This window comes from Culex quinquefasciatus, chromosome 2 (genome assembly GCF_015732765.1).
Source record: "Culex quinquefasciatus strain JHB chromosome 2, VPISU_Cqui_1.0_pri_paternal, whole genome shotgun sequence".
NCBI classification, from domain to species: Eukaryota; Metazoa; Arthropoda; class Insecta; order Diptera; family Culicidae; genus Culex; species Culex quinquefasciatus.
The window spans coordinates 162,132,449-162,158,710 of NC_051862.1; the positions used below are offsets into that span (position 1 = coordinate 162,132,449).

Here is a 26,262-nt window from a genome sequence, read left to right on the forward strand (position 1 = left end):
AGCAATTTTAGGGTTGTCCCAAAATTTTAATATTTCTCCATTCTTACTAGAAAAAGGTTTAAGGTTTCAACTTATTTATGAGAATACACAAGATACATGATCTGATGGTTTTTCGTCAATTTTATTATTTAAAGTTTTATTTAATTTCAATACATTGATAATTTATTGCTGTTTATTCTTGCAATGAAATTTCATTTATTTTTGGTAAAACTTTACCTAAGTTATTTAAAAAAAAGTGGAATCAAACCAACAAAAAAACTTAAAAGTGACCAAATGAAGGCCAAAATTAAATGTGTCAAATCGCCAGGGTTAACCATCTTAATTTTCGTTTTAGTATAGCTTTGCGATTAGCTTCTTTAAACACAGATTTTTTTAATTTTAATTATAACTTTTTTCTAAGACCACGACTTAAATTCCAACAATCGATAAGATATTCAAGAAGCGAACTTGTTTCTTGTTCGCAACCCACATAGATTTTCCCCGAGCAACTTTTCATTTTCGTTCAAAATTTTCCCCACTCCACCCAGTCCCAGTCAAAACATCCCCTTTTTACCTGGCAGCAATTTGAAGTTCATGATAGTTCTCTCCAGCCAGCCCGAGGTGGATCTCATAGCTGCGGACTTGAGCAATTTTTATTTCGCCCTCCTGCGTGCTTCACTATGGTGGGTGGGTGGAGAAAAATAATCTTCCCACCTTCCCTAGTTCAAGAATTTTTTTTTCGGATTCCTGCTGCGCCATGTATGAGAGCTGAATTAAAAAAAAAGTACACAACGTGACTGGCATGAATCATCGCAATCGAAATGAAAATTCTACTAACAACAATCGTTTCGGCGGACCAATCTTCTTCTCCCGGGGCTGGGATGCTGGCTGGCTCGGAGTCCTGAAAGGTGAATCCTCTGGCCAACTAATACTGTGGCAGGAAGAGGGATCGGAAGGGGGACCAACTCTCCCTCAACCCCATTTGGGAGGTAATGAAAGATAATTTGGCTTAACGGATCTTGGCTTTTCCAACTCCCCCTCACCGAAACTCCCGCCCGGGGAGGCCAATCACTGACTGGATGTAGCGTAACTCAAACCTAAGGGGGGTGTGATGAGAGAGGAAGTTGGAGTGGTGGAGTGGAGTTGGGTTGTAGCGACGGTTGATTGTCAGTCGCGTTGGGTACGTGACGACCACGGTGATGAAGGGAGACTGCTGGATCGCAGGAGGGGTCGAGTCCTGTTGGATTGATTCTTCCTTGCACAGATACAGATTTGCGGAGAGGGGAGTCCTGGGAAGATGAGTAACTGCGCAGGATGAAGTAATGAAGTAGTGTGGTCAGAAAAATATATTTTGGAATTTCGGAAATCAGATTTGAAAAAAAAAGTTGTTTTGACCAAAATTTAATTTCCGTGAATTAATCTAGCGAAATTTTCTCAACGACAAAATGCAATGAAGACTTTTTTCAAAATCTTAAAAGAACAACAACTATTCAAAAAAACGTTACTTAATCCACCTTAAGGTGGTTGGTGCCTTCCTCACATTCATGTTACACATTTAACAAGCTTTTTTTTATTTATTTTTTTCATTTATTTTTTTATATTTATTGTTTTTACCAGAACAGCAATTTTTAATTCTTTTTTTACAAACTCTCCAAAATAAAGGGGAATTGGGAAGGGGCTGTAATTGAATTTCAAAGTGCTGATATGTCAACATTAGGTGCACGATGGAATTGCATGCTGTCTTCCTAGTCTTAGTAAACAATGTCTTTTGAGTAGTATATTTCAGTAATAAGTTCGTGTAAATCTCAATCTAAAATGATGTATTCAGCAACATAATTAATTAAGATCTTTTCCAGAAAAGACGAAGATACTGCTTAAGCAATGTGGCAACCGGGCGAAACGCATGCTACGCGACTCTCGCGCGTAAGAAAAAAGACCCGGCCTTTGAGGTTATGCAAAAATCACCCTTTTTTGCAGCTACAAAAAACTTTTTCATGGCATAACTTTAAAAGTACTTCACTAAACAGAATAAAATTAAATAGTGTCTTAGGGGACCCCAAAAGGAACAGAATAAGGCGGATCCGGCCGAAATCGGTTCAGCCAGTTCGGAGATAATCGTGTGGAAAAAATCATGTCTACATACATCCCTACAGACCAGTGTTGCAAATGAGTGATAAAAAAGCTATCAATAGATTATCTCTGCACCAAAAATATCCGAGAGTATAGCGGCCGTCACTGTAGCTTGTGAGATCTCTTCTTGTGTCTCGTGATTCCCAGCGATGTCATTCTCTCTCTATCACTCCTCCCCTTTTCCTCGACTATGCGCTCTCACCGCTGAGTCTCTCAATCTCTCCGAAAACTGCAATTAGAGAACGTGAGATGGCGATTAGGAGCCGACCACGCATGACGTCCTGTTAAACTGCGTTTGCGAAATTGGTTTTGTGGCGGCTTTTGTGGTTAAACTCTGTTGCGGTAGCATGATCGTGGAAGCGGGAATGAGAGAGAAAAGGAAAATGTCAATCGCGAGTGGGTAAACACGAAAACGTGTTCGGCTATGTTCGGCGCTGAGAGTTTCAATGAAGAGAGAAGAGCAGTTGTATTTGAGGCATGAATATTCAGGCGAGATAATTGTAGTTGCTGAGAGCTGATACTTTGATATTTTAACAACCCTGCTACAGACATTTGTTCAGAATTTGATTCTTGCCTCAGTGAGGTGAGGAAGGCAAAAATAAAGATGTTGATGAATGTTGTTGATATAATGCAAACTGTAAAAACATCCACGTGGTGTTTGGAAGACCCCAAATCATATTTCATATTTTGTTTGATTTTTCTGTAAATATATTTTAAAATAAAAAAAATCAATGTTAAATTATGCAACTACCGCATTTAAAAAAATAAACAGATAAAAATCACTGACTTTTGATTTTTTTGATGAAAAATATCATGATTTTTCACAAATAATGAAATGGCTTGAAAAAAAAATTATTTTAAGCAAAATTTATTGTGCTTTTGGAATCTACATCAACCCTGAAGGGTCATTTTTCATTTATGACAAAATTTTGCATTTTAAATTTCGTGTTTTTTGCAACTTTGCAGGATTATTTTATAAAGTGTAATAATGTTCTACAAAGTTGTAGAACAGACAATTACAAAAATTAAATTTTCCGATCTTTTTGATAACAGTATTCGACAGTATTTTTTTAACAGACTAACATGTCAAAAGGGCATAACTTTGAATATTTGGCCATTTGGAAATGTTAGTCTTGATTAAAAAAAAATAAAAAATGTTTTCGAAAAGATCGAAAAATTTCAAAAATGTTTTCGAAAAGATCGAAAAATTTCAAAAATGTTTCATAGTTTAATATTGAGAATCGGACAATTAGTTGCTGAGATATCGACATTTGAAAATGATGGGTTGTTTGGATGAGACCAGTGAGACTTAGAAAACATCAATTTTCCTGATTTTAAATCTATGTATGGTCATACATACAAAGTTCAAAAAAGCAAAATATCTCAGCTATTCCAAAATATTTTTTTCAAATGCGGTCAAACATGGGCACTAATTCAAAAAAATGAATAACAGCGACTTTTTTCAAAAAAGTGACCTAAAATTGGATATAGCTTGAAAACGATGCATTTTGTGGGTCTCGTGGCGCAGGGGTAGCGGCTTCTGCTGCCGATCCCGATGATGCTATGAGACGCGGGATCGATTCCCGCCTTATCCACTGAGCTTCTATCGGATGGTGAAGTAAAACGTCGGTCCCGGTTTCTCCTGTCTCGTCAGAGGCGCTGGAGCAGAAATCCCACGTTAGAGGAAGGCCATGCCCCGGGGGGCGTAGTGCCAATAGTTTCGTTTTTTTTTACATTTTGATTGCAAATTCGATTTTAAATCGAAAAATGGAGAAGAAAAATTTTTGCGACTTACACTTCAATTTTTTTTAATCAGTATTGATAAAAAAATCATAACTCGATCAAAGATTTGTCGCCAATTCTGCAAATTCTGATGACACCTAATCAATCAAAAAATCCGTCAAAACATGAAGATTTTTGAATTTTTATATATCATTTTTGTATGGACAGTAGGGTGCCCAGAATATTTCTCAAAACCTCGATCCATAAGCTGAAAATTGTTCCTTGAGCTGTTTTAGGAATCTGGGCCAAATATGAGCAAAATCGGTGAACATTTACCCATTGATGCTCGGGGGTTAATTTTGCATGAGAAAAATCGAAAAAATGTATGGAAAATCCAATTTTCGTACGGTTTGGTCTGCATTGTGCGCTACTTCTATCCAAATATTCCCAAAAGTGTGATTTTCATTGAAAATTTAATGCTATACAACTTGGTAGAACATATCAAAGCTGTAAAACTCAATCCTGAAAAGTTATAAGCGATTTTAAAAAAAGTTATTTTTGTATGAAAAACATTTTTTTCAACAACCAACCAAAATTTGAACAGATGCTTAAAATAACCCAATTAACCATTTTCCGCTTGTGGAGCAAGGCGTCATTTTTTCTGGGCACCCTAATGGACAACTGTCATATTTGTATGGAAAATTATATGGACAAAATTATAAAAAATAAAATTAAAAAAAGGAACGGTTTCGTAGAGAATTGCTTTCTTCCGTTATGAAAGACATAGTTTGCGATTGATTTATTCTTTTTTTTTTGTCCGCCTCGATTTTTTGGTCAGCGTCGAGAAACATTAACTTTGGAAATTATTTGCAACCGTTTTATTATCTCTAAATTATTTTTTCGATAATTGGTTTTTATAAGTAAACAAATAAAAATACCACGAAATAAATATGATTTAAATATACCTGCGCCATTTAAATTTTTTATCCACTCTATTTTCAAAAAAGCTCCATAAGATTTAAAAACCTCGACTGACCAATTTTAAGGGAAAATTCTACGGGGGCAACGACATAAATTCTGCAGGATTTTGGACGCGGATGGTTTCACTTCTGTCAGTATCTGTTATTTCTCTACCATTAAATGAAAAAGACAAACAAACTTCATCTGGTTGCGATGATGAATGACAGGTTTATATTGAGGGAGTAATTTGGTTTGAGGGGAATTTAAAGAAATGTTTTGTGGTTGAGTGAAAATGGTGAAAAATATCCTTTAAATGTTTTTTCTCTCTTTTTTTCAGCAGCTGTAGTGGACGATCCGGAATTCACGGACATAATCGAGAACATAACGGTTCCAGCAGGACGCAACGTCAAGCTGGCATGTTCGGTGAAAAACCTCGGCTCCTATAAGGTACGTAATCATGTTCGATCGCAACAACTTTCAGACACTTAATTAAACTCCACTCCCTCCCGTGACCTCGAAATCAACCAAAAGGACCCAAAATCGTACGTGTGTCAACTCGTCCTTGTTTTCGATTCTCGAATCCCAAATCTAGATCAATATCCCAATTTAATTACCTTTGGCCTCGCCCTCCTCACCAAGTTTAAGATCTGTCTGGTTGATTTAGTTTTTCGGGGCTGGTCCACAAATAACAATCGATTAACGTAAAAGCCGAAAAATCGACGGCGGGCAGCTCACTTTTCCGTGAAAACGAAGTTGGCATCGATTTCCACCGGAGGCGCGATTTGCAACCTTGCCAACTGGGGTAAAAACTGGAGAATTCCAGGGAAATGGGTCCAGACAGCGTCGAGGATTCCTTCACGAAGCTGGGGGCGTTGATTTCCCGTTTGGCCACAGATTTTCCGTCAGCTTGATTTCTTACGGCGAGCTTTCTTAGTCTGCAAGTGCATCGGGGGTTGTTTAGGGGAAAAGAGTCAATAGTTGGACTTTTGAATTTAAATTTGATTAATTTATTAAAATTAAATGAAATGAAACAGATAATTTTATAACTTTTGCAATTTTGACCAATGTCCCCTACCCGAGAACGATGTCCTCTGCTGATCCCCTCACTCTCTCCCACGCACCGTTGAATAGTTCTAACTATTTTCCTGGAGTAGGTATCCAGAAAACGTGGCGACGACTAGCGACGAATATCAGCACGAGACGATTTATAGGTTTGTTTACGAGATATTCACAACACATTCCCGGTGGCTAGACTTGACTGTGGGGGACTCTGTCCCGCGCTGATGTAATGGATTTTCCACCGACTGGGATAGGTTCACCATGTTTTCTTTTTCGATCCTCTTTTGGTGATGTGACGTTAAGTTTATTTAAGTTTGATTTTCTTTAAAGCTTTAACCGATGAGGAAGAAACGAAAGAGCTGTGACTTGATCTTCCCAGGGGTCATGGAGGCTATTAACATTGATTCCAAATTTTCTTTCTCCATGAATGAATTTTGGTTTTCAGTTTTCCAGCACGGCAGCTGCAATTATTTTGTTTTAAATTTATGTAAAGTTTTCCTTTTAAGAGTGCACAGCAACCAAGGAAGTAGTTGTCCATGGCTTTCTACCTAAGGTACTCGCGATTGAGTGTGTAGTAGTGCGGTTGTCAAAATCGTTATCTCTGACTCTCTCACTCCACTGACACTGACATTGTTTATGTTTTGGTTTTCCTGGCACGGTCCATAGAGTTATCTACGTGCGCATGTATTGCGTGTACGTACACGAAAAAGATTGAGGTTAAATTTTGTACCCGCCAGCAAAACAAATGGGGTGCTAGTGTGCGTGAGCTCGGGCTTAGATAACTCTATTGTTCGTTTGTTATTGTTTTGGTTTTAGTGGCACGGAGCCATGCACTCACACTAATGCAAAGCAAAATCGCGAGTACCTATGATATACAGCCTTGGTAGTTGTCTTCTTATTTCAAAATTGTCAAACTTACGGACCCAATCCTGCAATACCTGATTGTAAAAATGGTCAAACATAACTTTGAAGACAGTACTTTCGACAATGAATAAAAAATCATATCCATAGTTACCGTAGTTTTGAAGATGCTAAAATGTCTGTAACAAAAATCTTGGTGCAAATGCTTTGGTTTATGTGTACCGTTTAATAAAAATTCTATTAAATTGTTAGCAAAGAAATAATTTTGGGTTTTTCTAAGACGTTATTTTTTATTGGTGTTTCTTTTTTTTAAATTTTTTATGCATTATAAGTCATGCAAAATAAATTTTAAAGATCACTTCTTTAAACTCTAACCTGTTAAAAACCGTTTTCAGGAAAATGATTTAAGTAAGTTTTTTTTTGCTAAAACTTTACTGTTTTTGTTTGAAGTAATTTTCAAAAATTTTGATTTTTTTGTGATTTACAATTTTATATTTTTCGATTCTCGGCATAGTTATAAGTTATGATAAGGACTTTTCAGAGAAAATCGATAAATCGCTAGTTCAATGAGAGTTTAATTTGACTTTAAATCATAAAAAGTAGAATTATATTTTTCCAAAATACGTATTTATTTATTTTCGATTTTCTATGTTTTACGCAACAAAAAATGCTAATTTGTACTAGAATTTAGGGTGAAATGGAGCTTTAATTTTTCAAAACACTGCGATTTTTGAAAGAAACATAAAACATAATGTATTTTTTTTTCAAAAATCATGTTCAAGTGCAAAAACAAATTTGCAATTTTAAATGACACATTTTTTTAAAGCATTTGCATTTTAATGTTGAGTTTTTATAAAAATATGCAATTTATTACATCTTAAAATAACTTCATAAAGGATAAGCATCCCTACAAACAATATTTTTTAAACCTGAGAAAATGTGCTTATATGTAATTCATTTTTGATTTTGTTGATCAGACTGCAGTTGTAGCTTAAATATTTTGTTTATTCAGTGTCTAATTATTCCTAAAGAATAGCTTCCCAGCTCCCAATATCTCGGAAACTTTCAGTCCTTTTGTTAATGCTAATAAATGAAACATTTTTGATTTTTCCCCGTTCTTAATTTAAAAATAACTTTTTAATTTTAAAATCCAAATGATTTTATTTTATTTTTTAATCACATAGCTTTAAGCGTAAGATCAAAATTGAGAGCAAATCAGATAACACTGAGAAAAGCTATTTTTCACAAAATTTAGACATTAAGATGTTGTGTACAAAGTCATAAAACGAAGTCTTCAAAAGAATATTGATTTTCACAGCATTTTGAAAACTTTTTTTGCAAGGATGATTTTACTTCAAACAGTGTTTCTTAACAGAAAAAAAAAAACATTTAAAAAATACCTTGAAATGCTTGTAACATCACGGTATTTTTTGTAAATAAAGTGTTGAGTAATCTTCGATTCGGACAACATGCAACACATTTGAAAAAATAATGGATCCGGATTCGGTCAAAATACGGATGATTCATGAGGCATTAAAAGCGTCAACTGCAGATCCATAATTACTTGTATTAAATTTGTTTTAAAGATCGGCTTAGTTATGTTGTTTTATGCCAATCATTTAAGATTGAAATTACAATATAATGATTTATATCGTATTGTCGATGCTACCATACAATGCCATATTCTAGATTAAATTTTCAATAGAACCTATCCGTCATGGGTTTCCTATGCAGATAGAAACTTTTAAAAACATTTCTACAGGAATTAGCACAAATTTCTACATGCCAATGATGTTGAAAGTAAACACCCAATGTGCCTCAATAAATTACACTTTGAAAAAAAAAAAAAAAATTACGGGTCAAATCCCATTTAGAATTCAAATGCAATCAAGCTCATGTTTGGAATTTGATCTCAGTACGCCCACCGAAACCAGCCAAAAAGTAATTTATGTTACATCCTCCTGAGTATGATCGTAGTAACTGGAATGAGTAAAATATCGAAGAATTTTGAAAATGGGTATCAATTTTCCCACTAATATAGACATAACTTTACTGAAAATGGATAAAATGACATACTTTTTTTCTGCAACATTAATCTTCATTTTGTTTGCAACAATGCTACAACATTAGTCTTTGAATTCAGACATGACAGTTTATTTATCAGAGCAAATTGTAAATTTTTTTGACACCTCGTAATGACACTGAGACTCAAGTAATGGATCGATTCAAGGTGTACTATGTCAGGAATATATTTCAGGAACTAAGAATTGATATCTTGATGTAAATTTACAAATTTGTTCAGAGTTGAACCGAGATTTTTGACGGGTTTTTGAGCTTTTAGGTGATTTATTAGGTTTTTTAACTTCAAATCGAGATAAAAATCAGTTTTCACCTACAGATCATTTTGGGAATCGATTTTTCTGACTCAGAATAGTCCCTCCAACAACCTCCAGAAGGAATTTCCGAGGTGTATGCAAGTTGCATAATAATCCCGTTCTTACCCACCGTGTTACCCCTACACCACGGTCCCGGCATCTGGATATCCGTAATTTTCGGATATTGTCAGATACAGATTTTCGAATATTTAAAAAATAAAAATCCAAATTAAAAATTCAATAGATTAGAAATCTCGAAATAAACTATCAATATAACTCATAAATTTAAACATTTTACATCTATGTTTATGTTGATTGAAAACAGGAGTAATTTTGTAAGCGATTTTGATTGCCTTTTTTGAAAATTTCCTGATTTTAATTTAAAAAAAAGTCAAATAATTTTAGTTTAAACAATTACAATTTTTAAAGGTTTTTTCAACAAGTCAGCATGTAGTTCATTAAGTTTCATTAACTACATCTTTTTAAACTTAGAAAACTTCTGATCCTATTCAAAAAATCCGTTCATGTAAATTATTTAAGCCATTTATACTTTTATACACGAATTCGTGATAATTACTAGGCTAAATGTTTAAATATATTTGCTCTATTTTAAAGTTTGTTTGCCTTGTTTGGATGATAAACAAACAACTTTTAAAAATAATCGTCAATGTTCATAATCAATGTACATAAAGTCTTTTGTAGCGTTTAGCTTTTCCATGCTAAATTCTATCGATTTCCGATGGCTCATTTCAATCAAGAGTTCAAGTCAATTTCAACGCATTTCTCTTCCTGTTACTGCCCCCCAACCATTTAACCAAATATTGGCACGTCTGAGTCGCATCCGTTTCGAACCCCACCCCACCGGTTCACTCATCAACCTAAGTTTGCCAAAAATTCACCCCTTTTCTGCAGCAACAAAAAAAGCTCTTCCTTTCGATTTTCAACTTTTCAGTTTTCGCCCAATTTTTTTGTTTGCCCTCTCGACTCTCTCTGTGTCTCCCGATCCTTGTTTACCTTGCAAACGAAGGTTTTTAAGCCAACAATCTGGCGAACCGAGCTGTGATGAGGGAAATCTTTGGGGTAGAGGAGGGGAAACTCACGATAAAGTCAATAATGTTGACATTAAATTTTCTTCGGGGGACGGAAAAGTTTACTCCAATGTGGGGGCACAGTGGGAAAGTGTTGAGCAATGTTTGGTCAAAACCCGGAACATATGAATATTTTGACGGATTATTTTTATTTTACAATTTTGTTATATCCTACATTTTGTAAAAAAAATCGTTTATTTTTCAAACTTCTTATTTTGACCAATAATCATTAATGTTTTGACCATATCAATATCCGATTTGGACCACTGTGCAAGGGGTGACTTGAACTGGGCAACGTACGATCGCTTCGGGGGTTGCAGCAGCAGTTCAGCTCCCAACACGGCTGTCACTTGATGCCACCCTAACGTTTGTCACTGAATGTTTGTGTGTGTGTATTTGCCCCTTTCGATGAGTAGGTGTAGTAGATTAGTGCTAGATAGTATGTGAGTGTTGCGGTAGACACTGCGTCTGAGAGGAACAGATTCCTTGGTGAATCCTTAAGTGCTTAATAATTTTGAAATTAAATTATGGAAAAGTCTGATTAGCGCATCTAAATAATAAAAGCTTCTCAAATATCAAAATTAAATTAAATAATCGATTTTCATCAAAATAACCTCAAAGTTGACGTAGAAATTTCATTGATGAAAATTTTGTAGTGGTGGGGGTGTCGTCTCGTTAGCCTCTGTCAACATTTGGTTGGAGTGGTTTTAAGGGGGAGTCCTCCTAATAGGAGATATTGGGAGAAGGAGGTTTTAGTGGGGTCATGCGTGCAGCACACCTATGTCAACCTATGATTTGAGGCTGGCTTTCGTTTAAGGGCAGAGGGACGCGACCAGATGCGTGCTGTTAAATTTAATAAAGTTTACTCTAGTGAAAAGTTTTTACGAGGGGGGAAAACGACCGCAACCGTTTAGCGTTAATAAGGTCAGCTTTTCAATTTATTTTAGGACTTTTTGGAAGTGGGAAGCACAGAAGAAGGTATCATTCTCTGGGGTGTTGATTTGCAAGTTTTGATCAATTTTGTAAGGTAGAAATAACAAATGTGCATATCTATCTAAAGATGGAATAAAATCTCCTTAATTACATACATATTATTTAGTAGATCTAATATGATTTAAAAATTTATCGGTTTAAAGAAATGAGACTAACCTTTCAAAAAAAACTACCAAGCCATCTTCTTATTTATTTTCAAAAGTAAAAAAAATGTAAATTCTTCAATAAATCGATACCTCTGAAACTCATTGCAATACCTTCACTGAAAAATTTCGTCTTCCACAACTTTTTCCGCTCCACTATTCCTCTCGTGGTTTCTCCCCCGCAATCGCTCGGACGCCACCTCCGTCAGATTGCAGTCAACTTGAACACCGATAAGGCATGTTTCTCCGAACTTTGTTTCACCCCAAACATCAGCAGCCACACCACGGGGAGCAAGTGTCAACATTTTTTTTTGTGTAGCCCAAAAAACTGGGGGAGGCTGAGGGCAAGCATGAATATCATGGCTTCTGTCAACTTAGCTCCCCCCTCCACCGCACGTGGTATCACCCCCCAACTCGAGAGCCAATTTTTGCGGAGCTTTTCTGGCATATTGTTACAGGATTGGCTCCTAATCCAGTCGGCAAAATCCCTGTGCCTCTGTCCGTTTGAGGGGGGGGGGGGGTCGGATTCACGGTGTATTTAAAGTAAGAAAAAATACCAGATATTATTTTCTTGTTTGAATAATTTCATGAACTAAACTCTGATTTTTTCGTTTTGCGAGACCAAAGTTTGCCCTTATGGTCACAATTTTGTGCTACCTCCTTTTGAAATGTTGCTATTTGAGTTAATTTGTAATTTTTAACGGATCTGTTTTATAAGTAAAATTAAATACAATGTGATATAAATCATTACATTGTTATAATAATATTTAATGATTGGTTGAAATCAACATACATTAGTTGATCTTTAAAGCAAATTGAAGCAAAGTAATTGTGGGTCAGCATTTGACGCTTTTTATGCTACATGAATCGTCCAGATTTTGTATCAACTCCAATATGTTTTCAAATGTGTTTCATTTAATTTTAAATAAATTAAAATACAGCATGAGCATAAGCATAAGAGACCACCCATGGTGCTGAACAGGACCGTAATATTCTATTAGCACTACCGAACTTACAAGGATCTAGAGATGTTTCCCTTATCAACAGCATGTATGAATGCGCAGAAAAGATAAAACATTAAGGTCGCCAAAAATTGAACATGAGTGCAAATAGGTAACAGTAATTGGCCACCAACAGCGCCCGCCATGTCAGTTTGTAGATCTCGAGGGGATTGGGACGGGAATGTTAGTTAACTCAGGTTGCTACCAAGGGTGGGTTCTACACGATATCCACACCCCCAAGTGTGCCGGAAAACTACTTCTACTTAGGATTTTGTTAGTAGGGAAGGTTTATGGTTAGGATTCATCATATAAAATGATGATGTGACCCAAATAAGCAATAAGTTTGGTTTATGAGGGTAACATTTTATTCTCAAGGGAAACAATCGGATGATGCTGTTGAGACAATTCGCGTTTATTGGAACTTTTTTTTAATAAATTAAAGTTCAGCTCGTTTAAACATCAATTTATTTTTTAAATTTATGAACTTCATGTGCATTTTTGATATTTTTTGTGGTTAAAAAAAAAGAGCGCACGATTTTGAAGAAAATTATGTTATTTTGATTTTTAATTTAGTACACGATTTCCGCGTGAAATTCAAGTAAAAATTTGATAGGTTTCCAATTAAAAACTTAAAAACAAATATGAGTACAATTGATTGTAGACATTGTATTTTGTTTATTTCAACATTTTGATTAACTTTGGTGCTCTCAGGCTTTTTAGAAATTTGAAGATTTGGAATCACAAATTAGAAAAACCCGTAGCACATCAAATTTGTTTTAAAATCCTCTATTGATAGTTTTGTTTTGTTTTTTTTTTTTCACGGAAGCATATGACTTTTAAACTGTATAAAGCATTAATGGATACATTTCGCCCAAAATTTAAAGAAAAAGATTATTTAATTTTATTATTTGAAGTTTTTTTTCAGGTACAAAACCATATTTTTCTGATTACTTTGAACTATAAGGCCATTGAAGTGCAATCAACTGAAAACAAATGCATTTTCTGCATTTATTGTCACTTTTATCACGATTTCGTTTCAAAAACATTTTATTCATCAGTGAAATTGCCATGTACAGTTAGGCAAAGAGTTCTTTTCGTTTGTTCAGATGGTAAAATCACTTAGCTTGGATGCTTAATCTATATAATTAAATAACAATTGTTTAACACTAGATTGTATAGGTTATTTTTAGCATTTTTCACGATCCGTTACATTTTCCGTTAAATGTGACCGTTTGTGTTTTTGGATAGTGTTTCCCGTGAAAATTTATTATTTTAGCGTGAAAATATTACTCAGCCTAATTCTAACTGGTTTTTTTTATAAGCTTCGTTATTTTTCTTGAAACATGAATGCAGCAAGACATGAATTGCTGATACTTTTCAATGTTTATACACAATTAGTTTACTGCCCATGTTCGCATAAATGTCCCATATGCAAAAACAGCAAGCTGAGAAAAACGCATTTGAAGTTTGTCCCATGCATTAGGCTACGTGTTAAGTTTTCGCGAAAAAACTGTATTTCCTCTTGATTTCTAGAACAAAGTACTGGATGTTTAGGCTCTTTCGAAAGAGCACACAATTTTGAATCAAACTGCATCAATAACTCGAAATCGATGAAAATGCATATGGGACATTTATGCGATCAGGGGCAGTTTAGAAAATTCTTGATTCTTGAAATATTCTTGATTTCCCCTAGAAATAAAAATTGTTTTTTTTTCTAAATTAGACTAAACAAAGACTAAACTTATGTTGCTGATTGTACAGAATTTTATAAAGAATTATTTATTTCTACTTTTAATCTTTCTTTATTTATCATTTGAACAGTTCACTATAATGTCGCAAAAGTTTTAAGTTTTTGTATTATTTGTTGTACGTTGAATTGTTCTCAAATATGAACTCAAAAAGTGATTTTTGGAAAGAATTAAAAAAAAATGAAAAAAAAAAACATTTTAAATATTTAGTCGTTTTACTGCTGTTATTAATTTGTAATAAACCAAAAAGGGTCGAAATTTCACTATTTCTCACTTCGTTGCAACGTCACGGAGCAATCGATATGGCAAATGAAAAGCTCGACTTAAAATGTGTTTTAAACCACGTTTTCCACTTTTTTTCCATCGAAACCGACTGCTGTATCGACCTTGTTTTGCTGGGCGAGATAGGACGCCGTCTATTTTTAGACGATGACTCAGCACTTCCACTCTTGCACTTAAAAAAAACTGATGGCAGTACGATGTAACGCCACGTCCCTATAGTCACCACTTGCATGTATAAAATTCAACTTCCAATCCGAATCTGTAGCAACATTTTAGCTTTGGAATGGTTTTGATATCATACGAAAAATTTCGTGACGTTTCCTCGCCAGAATGTGTCTTTTTCAGAAAAAAATGTATTTTTTTTTAAATTAAACAGTCTCCATCCTCAACCAACTCTGAAAAATACAAATAAATGCAGACATGAGAAAATTCATTACAATTTTCTTTTTTGAGACTTGTTGATCCGAAAGAATAGCAAAGAATTAGAATTACGAATTACGCTACCCATTCGCCAAAATTTTCAATCGATGATAATCTGGAAACTTTTGTTTCGATGTTTCATGTGTATAATTGAAAATCATTTGAAATTTTCTAAACCTTTTGAGAATCGTTCTCTCAAAATTTATTGAGGGCTCAGTGCCAAAATCGAAAGAATAATGCTACCAACTCACACCGTCAAAACAAATGTGTCCATTCTTTAATTAAAACAATAAACCTCCAACAAGTGTTATACATCGACTTCTGACCACCTCTTGGTTGCCAAGCCTGTGGTGGCCGAGACAGTTAAGTCATTGATAAGTCTGTCAAAGGTCTCTGATTCGATCCCGGTAGTCACATTTTTTTTTGTTTTGGCAGAATTTTTTTTTGGCAAATGAACCTCGAGGGAATAAACGAGCTGTGTTCTCTGTGTTCGTAAATGGTACCACTTCTCTCAACTCGAGGCCATTATTCTCTTGGACGAGCGCTGCCAGTTTTGGGTGTAAGATGTGGATGCAACTTGCATCCTTGCATCATTAGATTCGCAATAGAAATCTGAACGATTTTTTTTTTCATTTAAAAAAATGAATGGTGATTTATATGAAAATTACCCAGAAAAAAAAACATTTAAAATTTCTCCAAAACACATCCTGCACCCACCATGGTGACAGAAGAAAATCCGAAAAATGAAGCACCAGAAAACTGTCACTGCTGTCGGTGGTGGTGGTGGTGGTGGTGGTGGTGTTGAGTAGTCCCTGGAAAGGTGATGACGATAATCGTTGTCGAAAATGATAATAGGAAGAAAATGGGACTCCATGTCAAGCCCCCTCCTCTCCCTTTTCATGTGGTTGAGGTGGCGTTTGTTTACATAATTCGAAATGAGTTTAATTTTTAGCTCCCCCATATTAATTACGTCGTCGTCGTCGCCAAATTTCTGGGCCGAGCCGAGAGTAGAGATTACACTTAACGACTTGGAACAGGACATTCTTTTTTTCTGCTGCTCGCCGTGTTGCTTTCTCCCAGCGCAGTTTTAAGGGATGAACAGGGTGGGAGGGCGGGCACAGCGGCAGTAACATTTTGCGGTTTTTCTGATTGCGGAAGCGGGATTTAACGTGGGATGTGTTGGGTTTTTCTTCTCTGGTGAGGGCTTGTCTGTAACGATTGTTTGAAAAGGTTTTGCACTTTCATATTTTGGGCTAGCGAGTCTAGCCTTTGAATTTGCGCATAACCTCCGGGAGGTGGATTTATGCTTGTTGACATTCATGAAGGTAATGTGCTGGGCGACGACTGACGGTTATGGGGAAATTGAGAAAGAAATTTCCTTCGAATTAGAATTCAATGAAAATATTTACTGGCAATTCCATGAACTTTTTATAAAATGAAAAATTGTAATAATGAAAATAGCCACAATATCAATTTCAATTTTTCTGAACACGCAGACATTCGAGAACTGATGTCAATTAAAACTAATTGAATAAACAGACCAAGCCAACCCCAACAGCATCATTTAAATTGCAAACCGAATCCCATTCTTTAAATTGTTTTGCCAAAGCTCCACCTTCACAGTAATCGATACCAATAAACCATACACCGATGATCCCCTCGACCTCCAACCGCCCCCTCTCCCTGGCCATGTGCCAATATTTGCTCAGAAAATTGGTCTCGACACCCTCGCGTCATCGCGTGGACGACCGTGTCCTCTGCCGGTCCTGCAGTGTCGTCCCAGGAAGACAACATGCTAATCGAATGTAAACATGACCTTCTGCGGCAGCAACAACGGCGTCCAGAAGCAGTCGTCCCCTCTAATAACCGCTCTGTCGTCATAAACAAAAAGGACGCCAAGGATGAGCAAGGCCGGTCACATAAATTTTCCCGATTTTCCCCTCTGCCTTGGTTGGGAGGGTCCGCAGAGAATCTGGGCGGTTCAATTTGGAAAAATAATAATAACACCATGGTCAAGGGAAGCGGGAGGGGAGAGTGGTCTGCTGCAGAAATCGAAAAGGAACAAAAGTGTGGCCATTAAATCACGCTGTCCCTTTTACAGGAGTGAGGGGGGAGGGTTTTGTCCCAATACTGTTTATGGGCCACTTGAAAATTCATGACCTCTTTTTTGTGGACGAAACACGAAAGGCAAAGGCGTCATAACAACCGTAGAAGGACATGTGTAACGGATTTGATTTTTTTGTAAAGGGTTATGATTAGAACAATGAAATAGTTCAATGTCAACTTTATTTTGCCATTTCAACCATCATTTCAAGAATGTTGGATTTGACAACGTTCCAAAGATTTCTGAACTGGACAAAGCAAGAAACATTCAGCAAACTGCGACAAAATTCATGAAATCTCATAAATTACAATGGAGTGATCAAAAGAGTACTGCTTTTTGTTTAGATATTTGTGCAGCTTCAGAATGACTAGAGATTTTCATTAAAATTTCCTTGGATCCTTGGACAAAGCTCAAACACAAACTTTAAATAAAATTTGTACCAGCCTATAGAGTGTTAAAATTCCTTATTTCAGTCTTATTTCAGTGATTCCTCGTCAAACCAGCAGGATCCAAGTCAAAAGTGCTCAGATTTAGCTCAAATTTTGCCTGGAAGTTTCTTGGGCAATACATTTAGACTCGTGCTTTTGTGTGTCCAAAAAACTATTTTTTCAAAGATTTTCACGATTTTATCAATCATTACCCGCGAGAAAGGTTGGCCTTAACGATACAAGTGAGCAATTCTCAACAAATTTGGACAATTTCAGTGCATTTTTATTTTTGTATCCAAAAAATGAAAAAAACACTAACGTAGTTTTTGAGATGCCGCCCTTTTAAGATGTTGCATCCGATTTTTTATTAAAAACAAAAACAATAGAATCTATAATTTTTTGCATTTAAAAGAATGTGCATTTCGCGATAACGATGGTTTTTAGTTTTAATGACTATCAAGTATCACTGGGCCAAGTTTTAGAATGTTTGCTGATGTAGTTTTCTACACAGCTAAAAAATTAGTAATCCAGCTGCGTGTAAAAGGCCTGGGTGTAAAATAAATATTGCATTATTTTATGCAATTTTATGTGATTTTACACCCTGAAATATGTAGCCCATCAGTATGGGAAACGTACTTGACCGAAATGTCTAGCTCATATATGCATTTATCCTGGCCGAGTGGGCTAAGGCGCCAGTCCTTACTGTTGGTGCTGGGTTTGAATCCGGTCGGTTGCAACTTTTTTTTTGTGTTTGCAAAAATTTTACATGCAGTTTGTAATATAAAGTGTTAATTTTGACGAAGGTGATGTGCATGCTTTTGCATGCGATTTTACCATCGGATTTTTTGCTGTGTAGATACAGCTATTTTATAATGTTATTTCCGACTTTTTCTTTGGAAACCATTGAAAACCATTGCAATTTTAATAATTTAAGGAATATGTATTTGAAGATAATGATGATTTTGATGTTTGCTTCTGACGACTGTCTCTGGGCCAACTTTCAAATGGATTGCGGATGTAGTTTATGAGACTCAGCCATTTTATAATATTATTTCCGACATTTTTTTCTTAAGATCCTTTATAAACTATACAATACCTGCATTTCAAAGAATATGCAGAATATGCAAGAATGTGCAATTTTTAATTTTGATATTTTTCAGGAGACAAAAATTCAAAACTTTTGAGCCAAAGAATAGTAAGGGCAAACATTTTGCTGTCGATTAAAAAAAAAACGTTTTTTTTTGTTATTCAGTCTTTTGTATAAAATAGCAATCGAGAAGTAATTTACATTATTTTTGGTTCACCATTTTCAAGATAAAGCCACCTCAAATTATATTATAGCTGATAAATTCTAGTTTTTCGATTTCTAAAATAGCGTATATAGATGTCAAATCAAAAATCAAATCAAATTATTCGCTCTGCAGAATTGCCTTGGCGTTCTCGATTGCGAGATTCCTACTCGAAATTAGGTGTCCGAAGGCTTGATTGTTGGGTCAACTGCAAACCTCTTTTAACACCTAAGCTTTTATCCACCTCGGGATTCGAACTGACGACCTTTGGATTGTGAGTCCAACTGCCTATCAGCGACTCCACCGAGACAGGACCCAGGGAGACGACTCCTACACCAGGACTAGGCTAACGACCTAACCTCTTAGTTAGACCGGGACCAACATTTACTTCCCTGTCCGACGGAAGGCGACAAATCTCGTCTCAAAATTTGCCACCGGGACCTTCTAGGATCAAACCCAGGCTGACTGGGTGAGAGGCAATCACGCTTACTCCTAAACCATGGGTCGTCTATGAATGTCCATCTCTTAAAATATATTTTTTTCGAAAAGGTGAGAAAATTTCCAATAAAATTGCCTAAGAGACAGTGAAGGTAAGCCCTCTGGTTACTGAATGCTGAAATACAACAATAAAAGAAAATAAAACAAGAACAAGAAAAAATTAAGTTTTTTTTTCAAGTCTCATCCAAACAGCCTTTTATTTTTTAGTACCAACATCTCAGAGACTAATGGTCCTATTTTCAATCCCATAAAATAATAGTTAAATAAATTAACAGATCCTTTCGAATAATATAAGTTTAAGTTAAGGAATCAACCCTGACATTTCAATAATGGAAAATTTTACATTTTGCAAAAAATAAAAAATAAATGCGCTTGTAGCTTTTTTTATAAATCTCATCAATCGTTAGAACTTTATCGAAGACGCCAATTTGGTCACAAATTTTTTTCAAAAGACACCGATTTTCGAATATTTACGTACCATTTTTGTAGTATAGATAACTACCCAAATTATATGTAGCCTTGTAAGGGTGAACCAATAATGACCCAATGTTTGAGTAAAATCATAAAATAGAAATAACATCCATTTCCAGTTTTGGTGAAAATTGCTCAAATAAAAAAGTTTTAAAAACATAGGTAGGGGAAATATACCCATTTCTCATCATCTATTTTACGATGTTTTAACAATGAAGAGTTGCTTGCTCACTTTTATATGAGTTATTTATTGCTTTGAAACAGTCAAAAACACTTCATGAAAGCTGTAATTCATGATCAAAGTGCTGATAGGCCGATAATAAAAATAAGCTGAGAAAGGGTATAGTACCCCTACATGAGTATAAAACAAGTTCAAATAACCAAATGACACTTTTATTAAAAACATAGCTCCGCGCCATTTCAACAGACTTTAGTTCAATTGGACGTAAATATATGGCACTTAGTTAGGCTTTTAACGAAATAATTCTAAGTTTGTTACTGTTTCAAGCATAACAAAATTGGCTTCTTTGTGTATATACGGAAAGGCTTTTATTTTGATTATTTATATTTTGCTCGCTTATAAAACGATATGTTTATAACATTTAATTGAACTTTAAGTACCTTAATTCTCAATAGAAATAAGTTCTCAGTACATGTTTCTGGAGATGCCTATAAATCACACTAGACAATATTCTGTCAAAGTATGCATACCTCGGATAAGTCGCAAGTTCATTTAAGTGATTCTTTAAAAAAATATACCTCTTTATAATCGGTAGCTTGAACATCCCGATGGCCATTTTTGTATATTATATCTTTTGTCAGAAGTCGATACCTTGATCGATTGGGTTTGAAAAATCATATTAAAAATCAAAGCAGTGAATTTCCACACTCAGTCCCATTAGAATTACAACGTGGAAAAATGCGTCGCTTGGTAAAAGTTTCTTCAAATAGGTGAATTAATATCTGAGCTGCCTGTTATTAAAACTCATACCTGTATGTTTAAATAAAATCGACAGCGTAGCTCAACAAAATCAGTATCCTGTGAAGATCAACCGCAACAACATGCTGAAACTGTTCTATGAGATATTCATCCAAAAAATATTCAAAAAAACACCCAACAGCCAGCTGACCGAACTACCCCACCTCGCCGCCGAACTTTGGGAGCAAATCTTCCTTCGTGTCCCGCGTGGCCATCTCCGGAAACTGCGCCAAACCTGCCACTACTGGAGAAACATCGTCGACGGTTCTCCAGCGTTACGAGATCGACTTCACGTCAAATTTCCTCACTACTATCAGTACTTCTTTCAGAACTACGACCCATCACTGATTCCACCGGTGGGAAGGTTTAGCTTTGAGTCTGAATCGTTTTCAGTGATTTCGGACGTGAGTTCATGGTGGCCCAAAGTTGGTGAATTTCTGACCGTACTCTGCCTGGGACGGTGTGAATTCCCGCTTGGACTGCTCCGACACACTCCAAATTTGAAAAAGTTGCAACTGTTTTACGTGAAACTCGTTCAGATCGACAATCCCGACTTTAAGCTTCACAAAGTGGAGGAGCTTACAGTGGAGTACGTTGATCCAGACATTTTGATAGTCTTAGGTGAAGTTATCACGAACGTAAAGTCCTTCAGTATCAACGGTTTAGTTATGGACGCTTCAGAGGAGGCTGACGAAGAACGGAAGGAACTTAAAGATGTCATAGAGCTGTTAGACATAATGGATAGCAAAATTCCCAGCTGGTACCCAGAATTAAAAAAAAGTTTCCACAGATTAAAGCTTGTCACAATGAACCCACGGCTGTATGGTGAAACGATCTTTTTCACGGATCCTCGGATCGTCCGCAACCCTCGAAGCGTTCCAAAGCATGAAGAGCTCGACATGATCCGAGGTTTCCGGGACATTTCTGAGGAAGAACTTAAGGCATTTGTTCTGCGGTATCCTGGCTTGAAGAAGCTGATGATTGTCAACTGTGAAGAAGTTTGTGATGGTAATATATACTGACCGAAACTGCGATTCGGAGAAGTCTATGCAATGCTTCAATGAATTATCTTAGAATAAACTATTCTTGGCATGTACACCGCCAAAAACAGCGTTTATTTTAGAATGTCCTTCATATCTGATCTTAACACCATACTACTAGCACCCCTACCAATGATACTCATTATGAAATACTGCATCAGTTTGAAAATTGAAAACATTCCTCCATATAGAACGCCGCACCAAAGCCGATGGTCATTCCATTCCATTCAACCCTAAAACGGCCTCGTTCCCACCCATAGACCAGCAGCAACAGCAGCGTCCACACTGCATCAGTCGGCAATGGTCCTTTAATTGAAAACCGAATGATCCGGAACGGTCTGCATGGTCCTCGGAACGGTTTTTGGAATTGTCGAGCCAATCGTTAGCACCGTTTCGTCGTCGACGTTGTCATGCGGGGAGGGGAGGGGGGCTCCCCATTAAGTGGTGTAATTTTAATAAAACAACCATTATGAGGAGGGGTGGGGCCACCAGACTCTGGGGAGGCATAGCGAAGGCAGTCAGTGGTGCCATTTTGGCCGTGTGCCCATCCGATTTGGTTCACAAGTTTGCTTTTTTGATTCTGGCGCAATGACGATAATCGGCGGAGGGGGACCTGGTGGAGTGAGGATACAATCGCCGGCCATAAACACTTTTGTTTCATGTTGGAGGGATTTGGAGATTGTATCTAACACGAGTTTTAAGATCATTTGGTGTGAAAATGTTACAATTCCCATCGAACAAATGTCTTTTGGTTAACGTTTGACTTATGTATAAAAGGTTTATCCTTGTTAGTTTTTTACTTCTGAATCAGAAATTTGGTTTACTTTTACTCGCAACTTGTTTTGTTTCGGTTTATTTCAATCATTATGCTGGATGACAAATCTGCAACTTCAATTAATAAGTTTATGTTTTTTTCTAGAAATAAAATGAAATTAAAATCTAGCTTAGGATGTTTGATTTCTCGAACTGGAAATGATCGAAGTAGTTGTATATGACAATGAAGGAATAAATATCACAGAACTTAGAAAATGAGTAACATCTTGTACACTACGATTGGATTAACTTTTCAGAGATTCGATGTAATCGTAATGTAATCTTTGGCAAATTTATTCAAGATGGTATATGGTATAAAAACTTCAAAATGAGAAAAAAAAAATAGTTTCCCTGAGTCGGAACGGTCCTCCTAACAAGCTCCAAGGTGAATTCGCGAAATTCAGTACTACTTTTCAGCATTTTATTTTTTGGTTGGGAGAAGTAGGCCGTTTCGTTTCGAAGGACAGGAAACATTGACAGTTTCACAGCGGAATTGCAATATAGTAGTTTTGGCAATTCTGTCGTAAAACTACTTACTTTTCCTGTCATTCTCGAACGACGAAACAGCCTACTTTTCTTTATCAAAAATAACAGAATCGAACAGTAAACCTTCGCCAAACAAATGCTGAAAATTTCTACTTTTCAGCACTAACATATATGTTGAAAAGTAGAACTTTTCACCACCTGCTAGGAAAAGTGGCATTTTTCAAAACTTTTTTGATTCAAACGATTCATTGACTCATGTGGGATATAAGACGAGGTGATACAATGATTTATGAAATTTAAGTATTTTAAATCAAATGTATGACACAAACGAAGCATTACGTAAATTTAATACACACGGGTAATTTGTATGCAAGATTTAGTTCACATTTGACTCAAACAGGATAGTAGTGTAGCTAAAACGCATGTTAAGAGAAACGCAAATTCGGTCTCGCGATTTGACAGAAGCCGAAACTTGCCGGATATACAGTGAGCGATTTTAGAAGAAAACGCAGGAGAGGCAAAACAAAAGAGAACGAGCGCGCGGCGCTCGATGAGCAAATCGGCGTGATTCTCTTGAAAGCTCGTTCTGGCTTAGTTGGAGTAAACGAGACAGCAGGATGAGCTTTCGGATTGAATGATGACTCGTGAGCGAGTAAGGAGAGAATAGCGCTACGAAGGACCTCGATGTCGATCGATGTTTCAGTCTGGTTTGTATTTTTGAGGCGAAAAGTCATGCGTCAATTTCTTTGACGGTTATTTTGAAGATGGCCGCGATGGGACACGACAATGGCGTGGCTTAGCACCCTTTTTGTGTGTTTCGGCGGTAGTGGACAATTTACTGTTTCATTGTATGGGGGAATACTGCGTTCTCACCGGCCGATGGTACGTATTACACGTGGGAAAGAATTACGGTTGTTTCTTCCAGCAGTCTGGTGAAAAGGTGTTTTAAAATTTAGTGTGGTCAGGTAAAAGTGAGTTATAATAACAACTGCTCGGTAACGAAACCAAAGAGGAATTTATAAAAAGACAAAACAAAACTGGCCAACACTAATCAAAGGAAAAAAAAGACATTTCCTAGAGAAAACTGGCAAAAAAGACTGGCCAGCGCAAAAGAAGGAGAAGAGAATGAAAGCCATAGAGGAAATGGCTGATAAGTTTAGTCAGCAAATTGACAAAGGCAAAAAAGATTGAAAAGCCTTAGCAAAAATGGCAAAAAAGAATGAAAAGCCATAGTATCCAGTGGATACGGGAAGGTCCGCAGCAACGGTCGAATGATTACGCTGTCAGCCTTGTAAGCGGATGATCATGGGTTCGATTCCCATCTGCTTTAATCTTCCATCGGATGGGAAAGTAAAACGTTGGTCCTGGTCTTAGTTGTTGTTAGGCCGTTAAGTCATTCCAGGTGTGGGAGTAGTTCCCCTGGTATAAGTACAAACAACACACCAAACCAAGCCTGCTCCTGTAAAATCACTGGCGACGGTTGGACTCACCAAGGTCGTCAGTTCGAACCCTGGGGTGGAAGGTTTCTTGGAGTAGAAAGAGGTTTAGGTGCTCTCCCCATTCAAGCTTTCGGACTTCTAGGTTCGAGCAGAAACTTGCAATAGAGACCACAAAATACCTAGGGGTCGTTTAATTGGATAGTTTGATTTTGAGAAGGTCCGTCGTGGAATCAGACTCGAGACGATTGAGTGTTCTGTTGTTCCAGACGAGAAAAGGACGATAGCAAGCAAACTGTCGAGTTTAGAAATATAATTGAATTGATCAAGAGTTTGTAATCGCGATAATATGTATTCTCCGACTCGTGTTTTGAAAGCAGTTTTAAGAAAACTTAAAAAAAAACTGAATATGCCAGAATGGAAAGCATTTTCCATGCGACTTATGTTTGAGCTTCGATTGAATGTCGTGGACTGAGTTACAGAATGTTTTGTCGAAGAAGTAGATTGATCTGATGATTTCAGGAAATTTCAATCAGTTTTGAGTGAGAATATAAGAAGGGTAGTCTGGAAACCTACCCGACTTATGTTTGAGCTTCGAATGATTGTCGTAGGCTGAGTTACAGAATGTTTTGTCAAGGCAGTAAATTAAACTGATAGTTTCAAGAAATTCCAATAAATTTCAATCAGCTTTGTGTGAGAATTTTAAAAGGGTAGTCTGGAAACCTACCCGACTTATGTTTGAGCTTCGATTAAATGTCTTGGGCTGAGTTACAGAATGTTTGTCAAAGAAGTAAATTGATCTGATATTTTAAAAAAAAATTCAATAAATTTCAATCAGTTTTGTGTGAGATTTTTAAAAAGGTAGTCTAGAAACCTACCCGACTTATGTTTGAGCTTCGATTGAATTTCTTGGGCTGAGTTACAGAATGTTTTGTCAAAGAAGTAGATTGATCTGATGATTTCAAGAAAATTTCAATCAGTTTTGAGTGAGAATGTAAGAAGGGTAGTCTGGAAACCTACCCGACTTATGTTTGAGCTTCGATTAAATGTCTTGGGCTGAGTTACAGAATGTTTGTCAAAGTAGTAAATTGATCTGATAGTTTAAAAAAAAATTCAATAAATTTCAATCAGTTTTGTGTGAGATTTTTAAAAAGGTAGTCTAGAAACCTACCCGACTTATGTTTGAGCTTCGATTGAATGTCTTGGGCTGAGTTACAGAATGTTTTGTCAAAGAAGTAGATTGATCTGATGATTTCAGGAAATTTCAATCAGTTTTGAGTGAGAATGTAAGAAGGGTAGTCTGGAAACCTACCCGACTTATGTTTGAGCTTCGATTGATTGTCGTAGGCTGAGTTACAGAATGTTTGTCAAAGAAGTAAATTGATCTGATAGTTTAAAAAAAATTTCAATAAATTTCAATCAGTTTTGTGTGAAATTTTTAAAAAGGTAGTCTAGAAACCTACCCGACTTATGTTTGAGCTTCGATTGAATGTCTTGGGCTGAGTTACAGAATGTTTTGTCAAAGAAGTAGATTGATCTGATGATTTCAAGAAAATTTCAATCAGTTTTGAGTGAGAATGTAAGAAGGGTAGTCTGGAAACCTATCCGACTTTTGTTTGATCTTCGATTGATTGTCGTAGGCTGAGTTACAGAATGTTTTGTCAAGGAAGTAAATTAATCTGATAGTTTCAAGAAATTTCAATAAATTTCAATCATTGTGAGAATTTTACAAGGGTAGTCTGGAAACCTATCCGACTTATGTTTGAGCTTCGATTGAATTTCTTGGGCTGAGTTACAGAATGTTTTGTCAAAGAAGTAGATTGATCTGATGATTTCAGGAAATTTCAATCAGTTTTGAGTGAGAATGTAAGAAGGGTAGTCTGGAAACCTACCCGACTTATGTTTGAGCTTCGATTAAATGTCTTGGGCTGAGTTACAGAATGTTTGTCAAAGTAGT

At 36.3% G+C, this 26,262-nt stretch overlaps 1 protein-coding gene across 2 annotated transcripts in view; it reads left to right on the forward strand.

Annotated features, from left to right (window-relative positions):
• Positions 1 to 26,262, forward strand: part of LOC6054790 (lachesin) — a 189,183-nt gene that overhangs the window by 102,135 nt on the left and 60,786 nt on the right. The window contains exon 2 of one of the 2 annotated variants that reach the window (XM_038255590.1): positions 5,129 to 5,238. In XM_038255590.1, coding sequence (XP_038111518.1) covers positions 5,129 to 5,238 — 110 coding nt within the window. The remainder of the gene's footprint in view (positions 1 to 5,128; positions 5,239 to 26,262) is intronic. The other variant, XM_038255591.1, reaches the window with a different exon arrangement.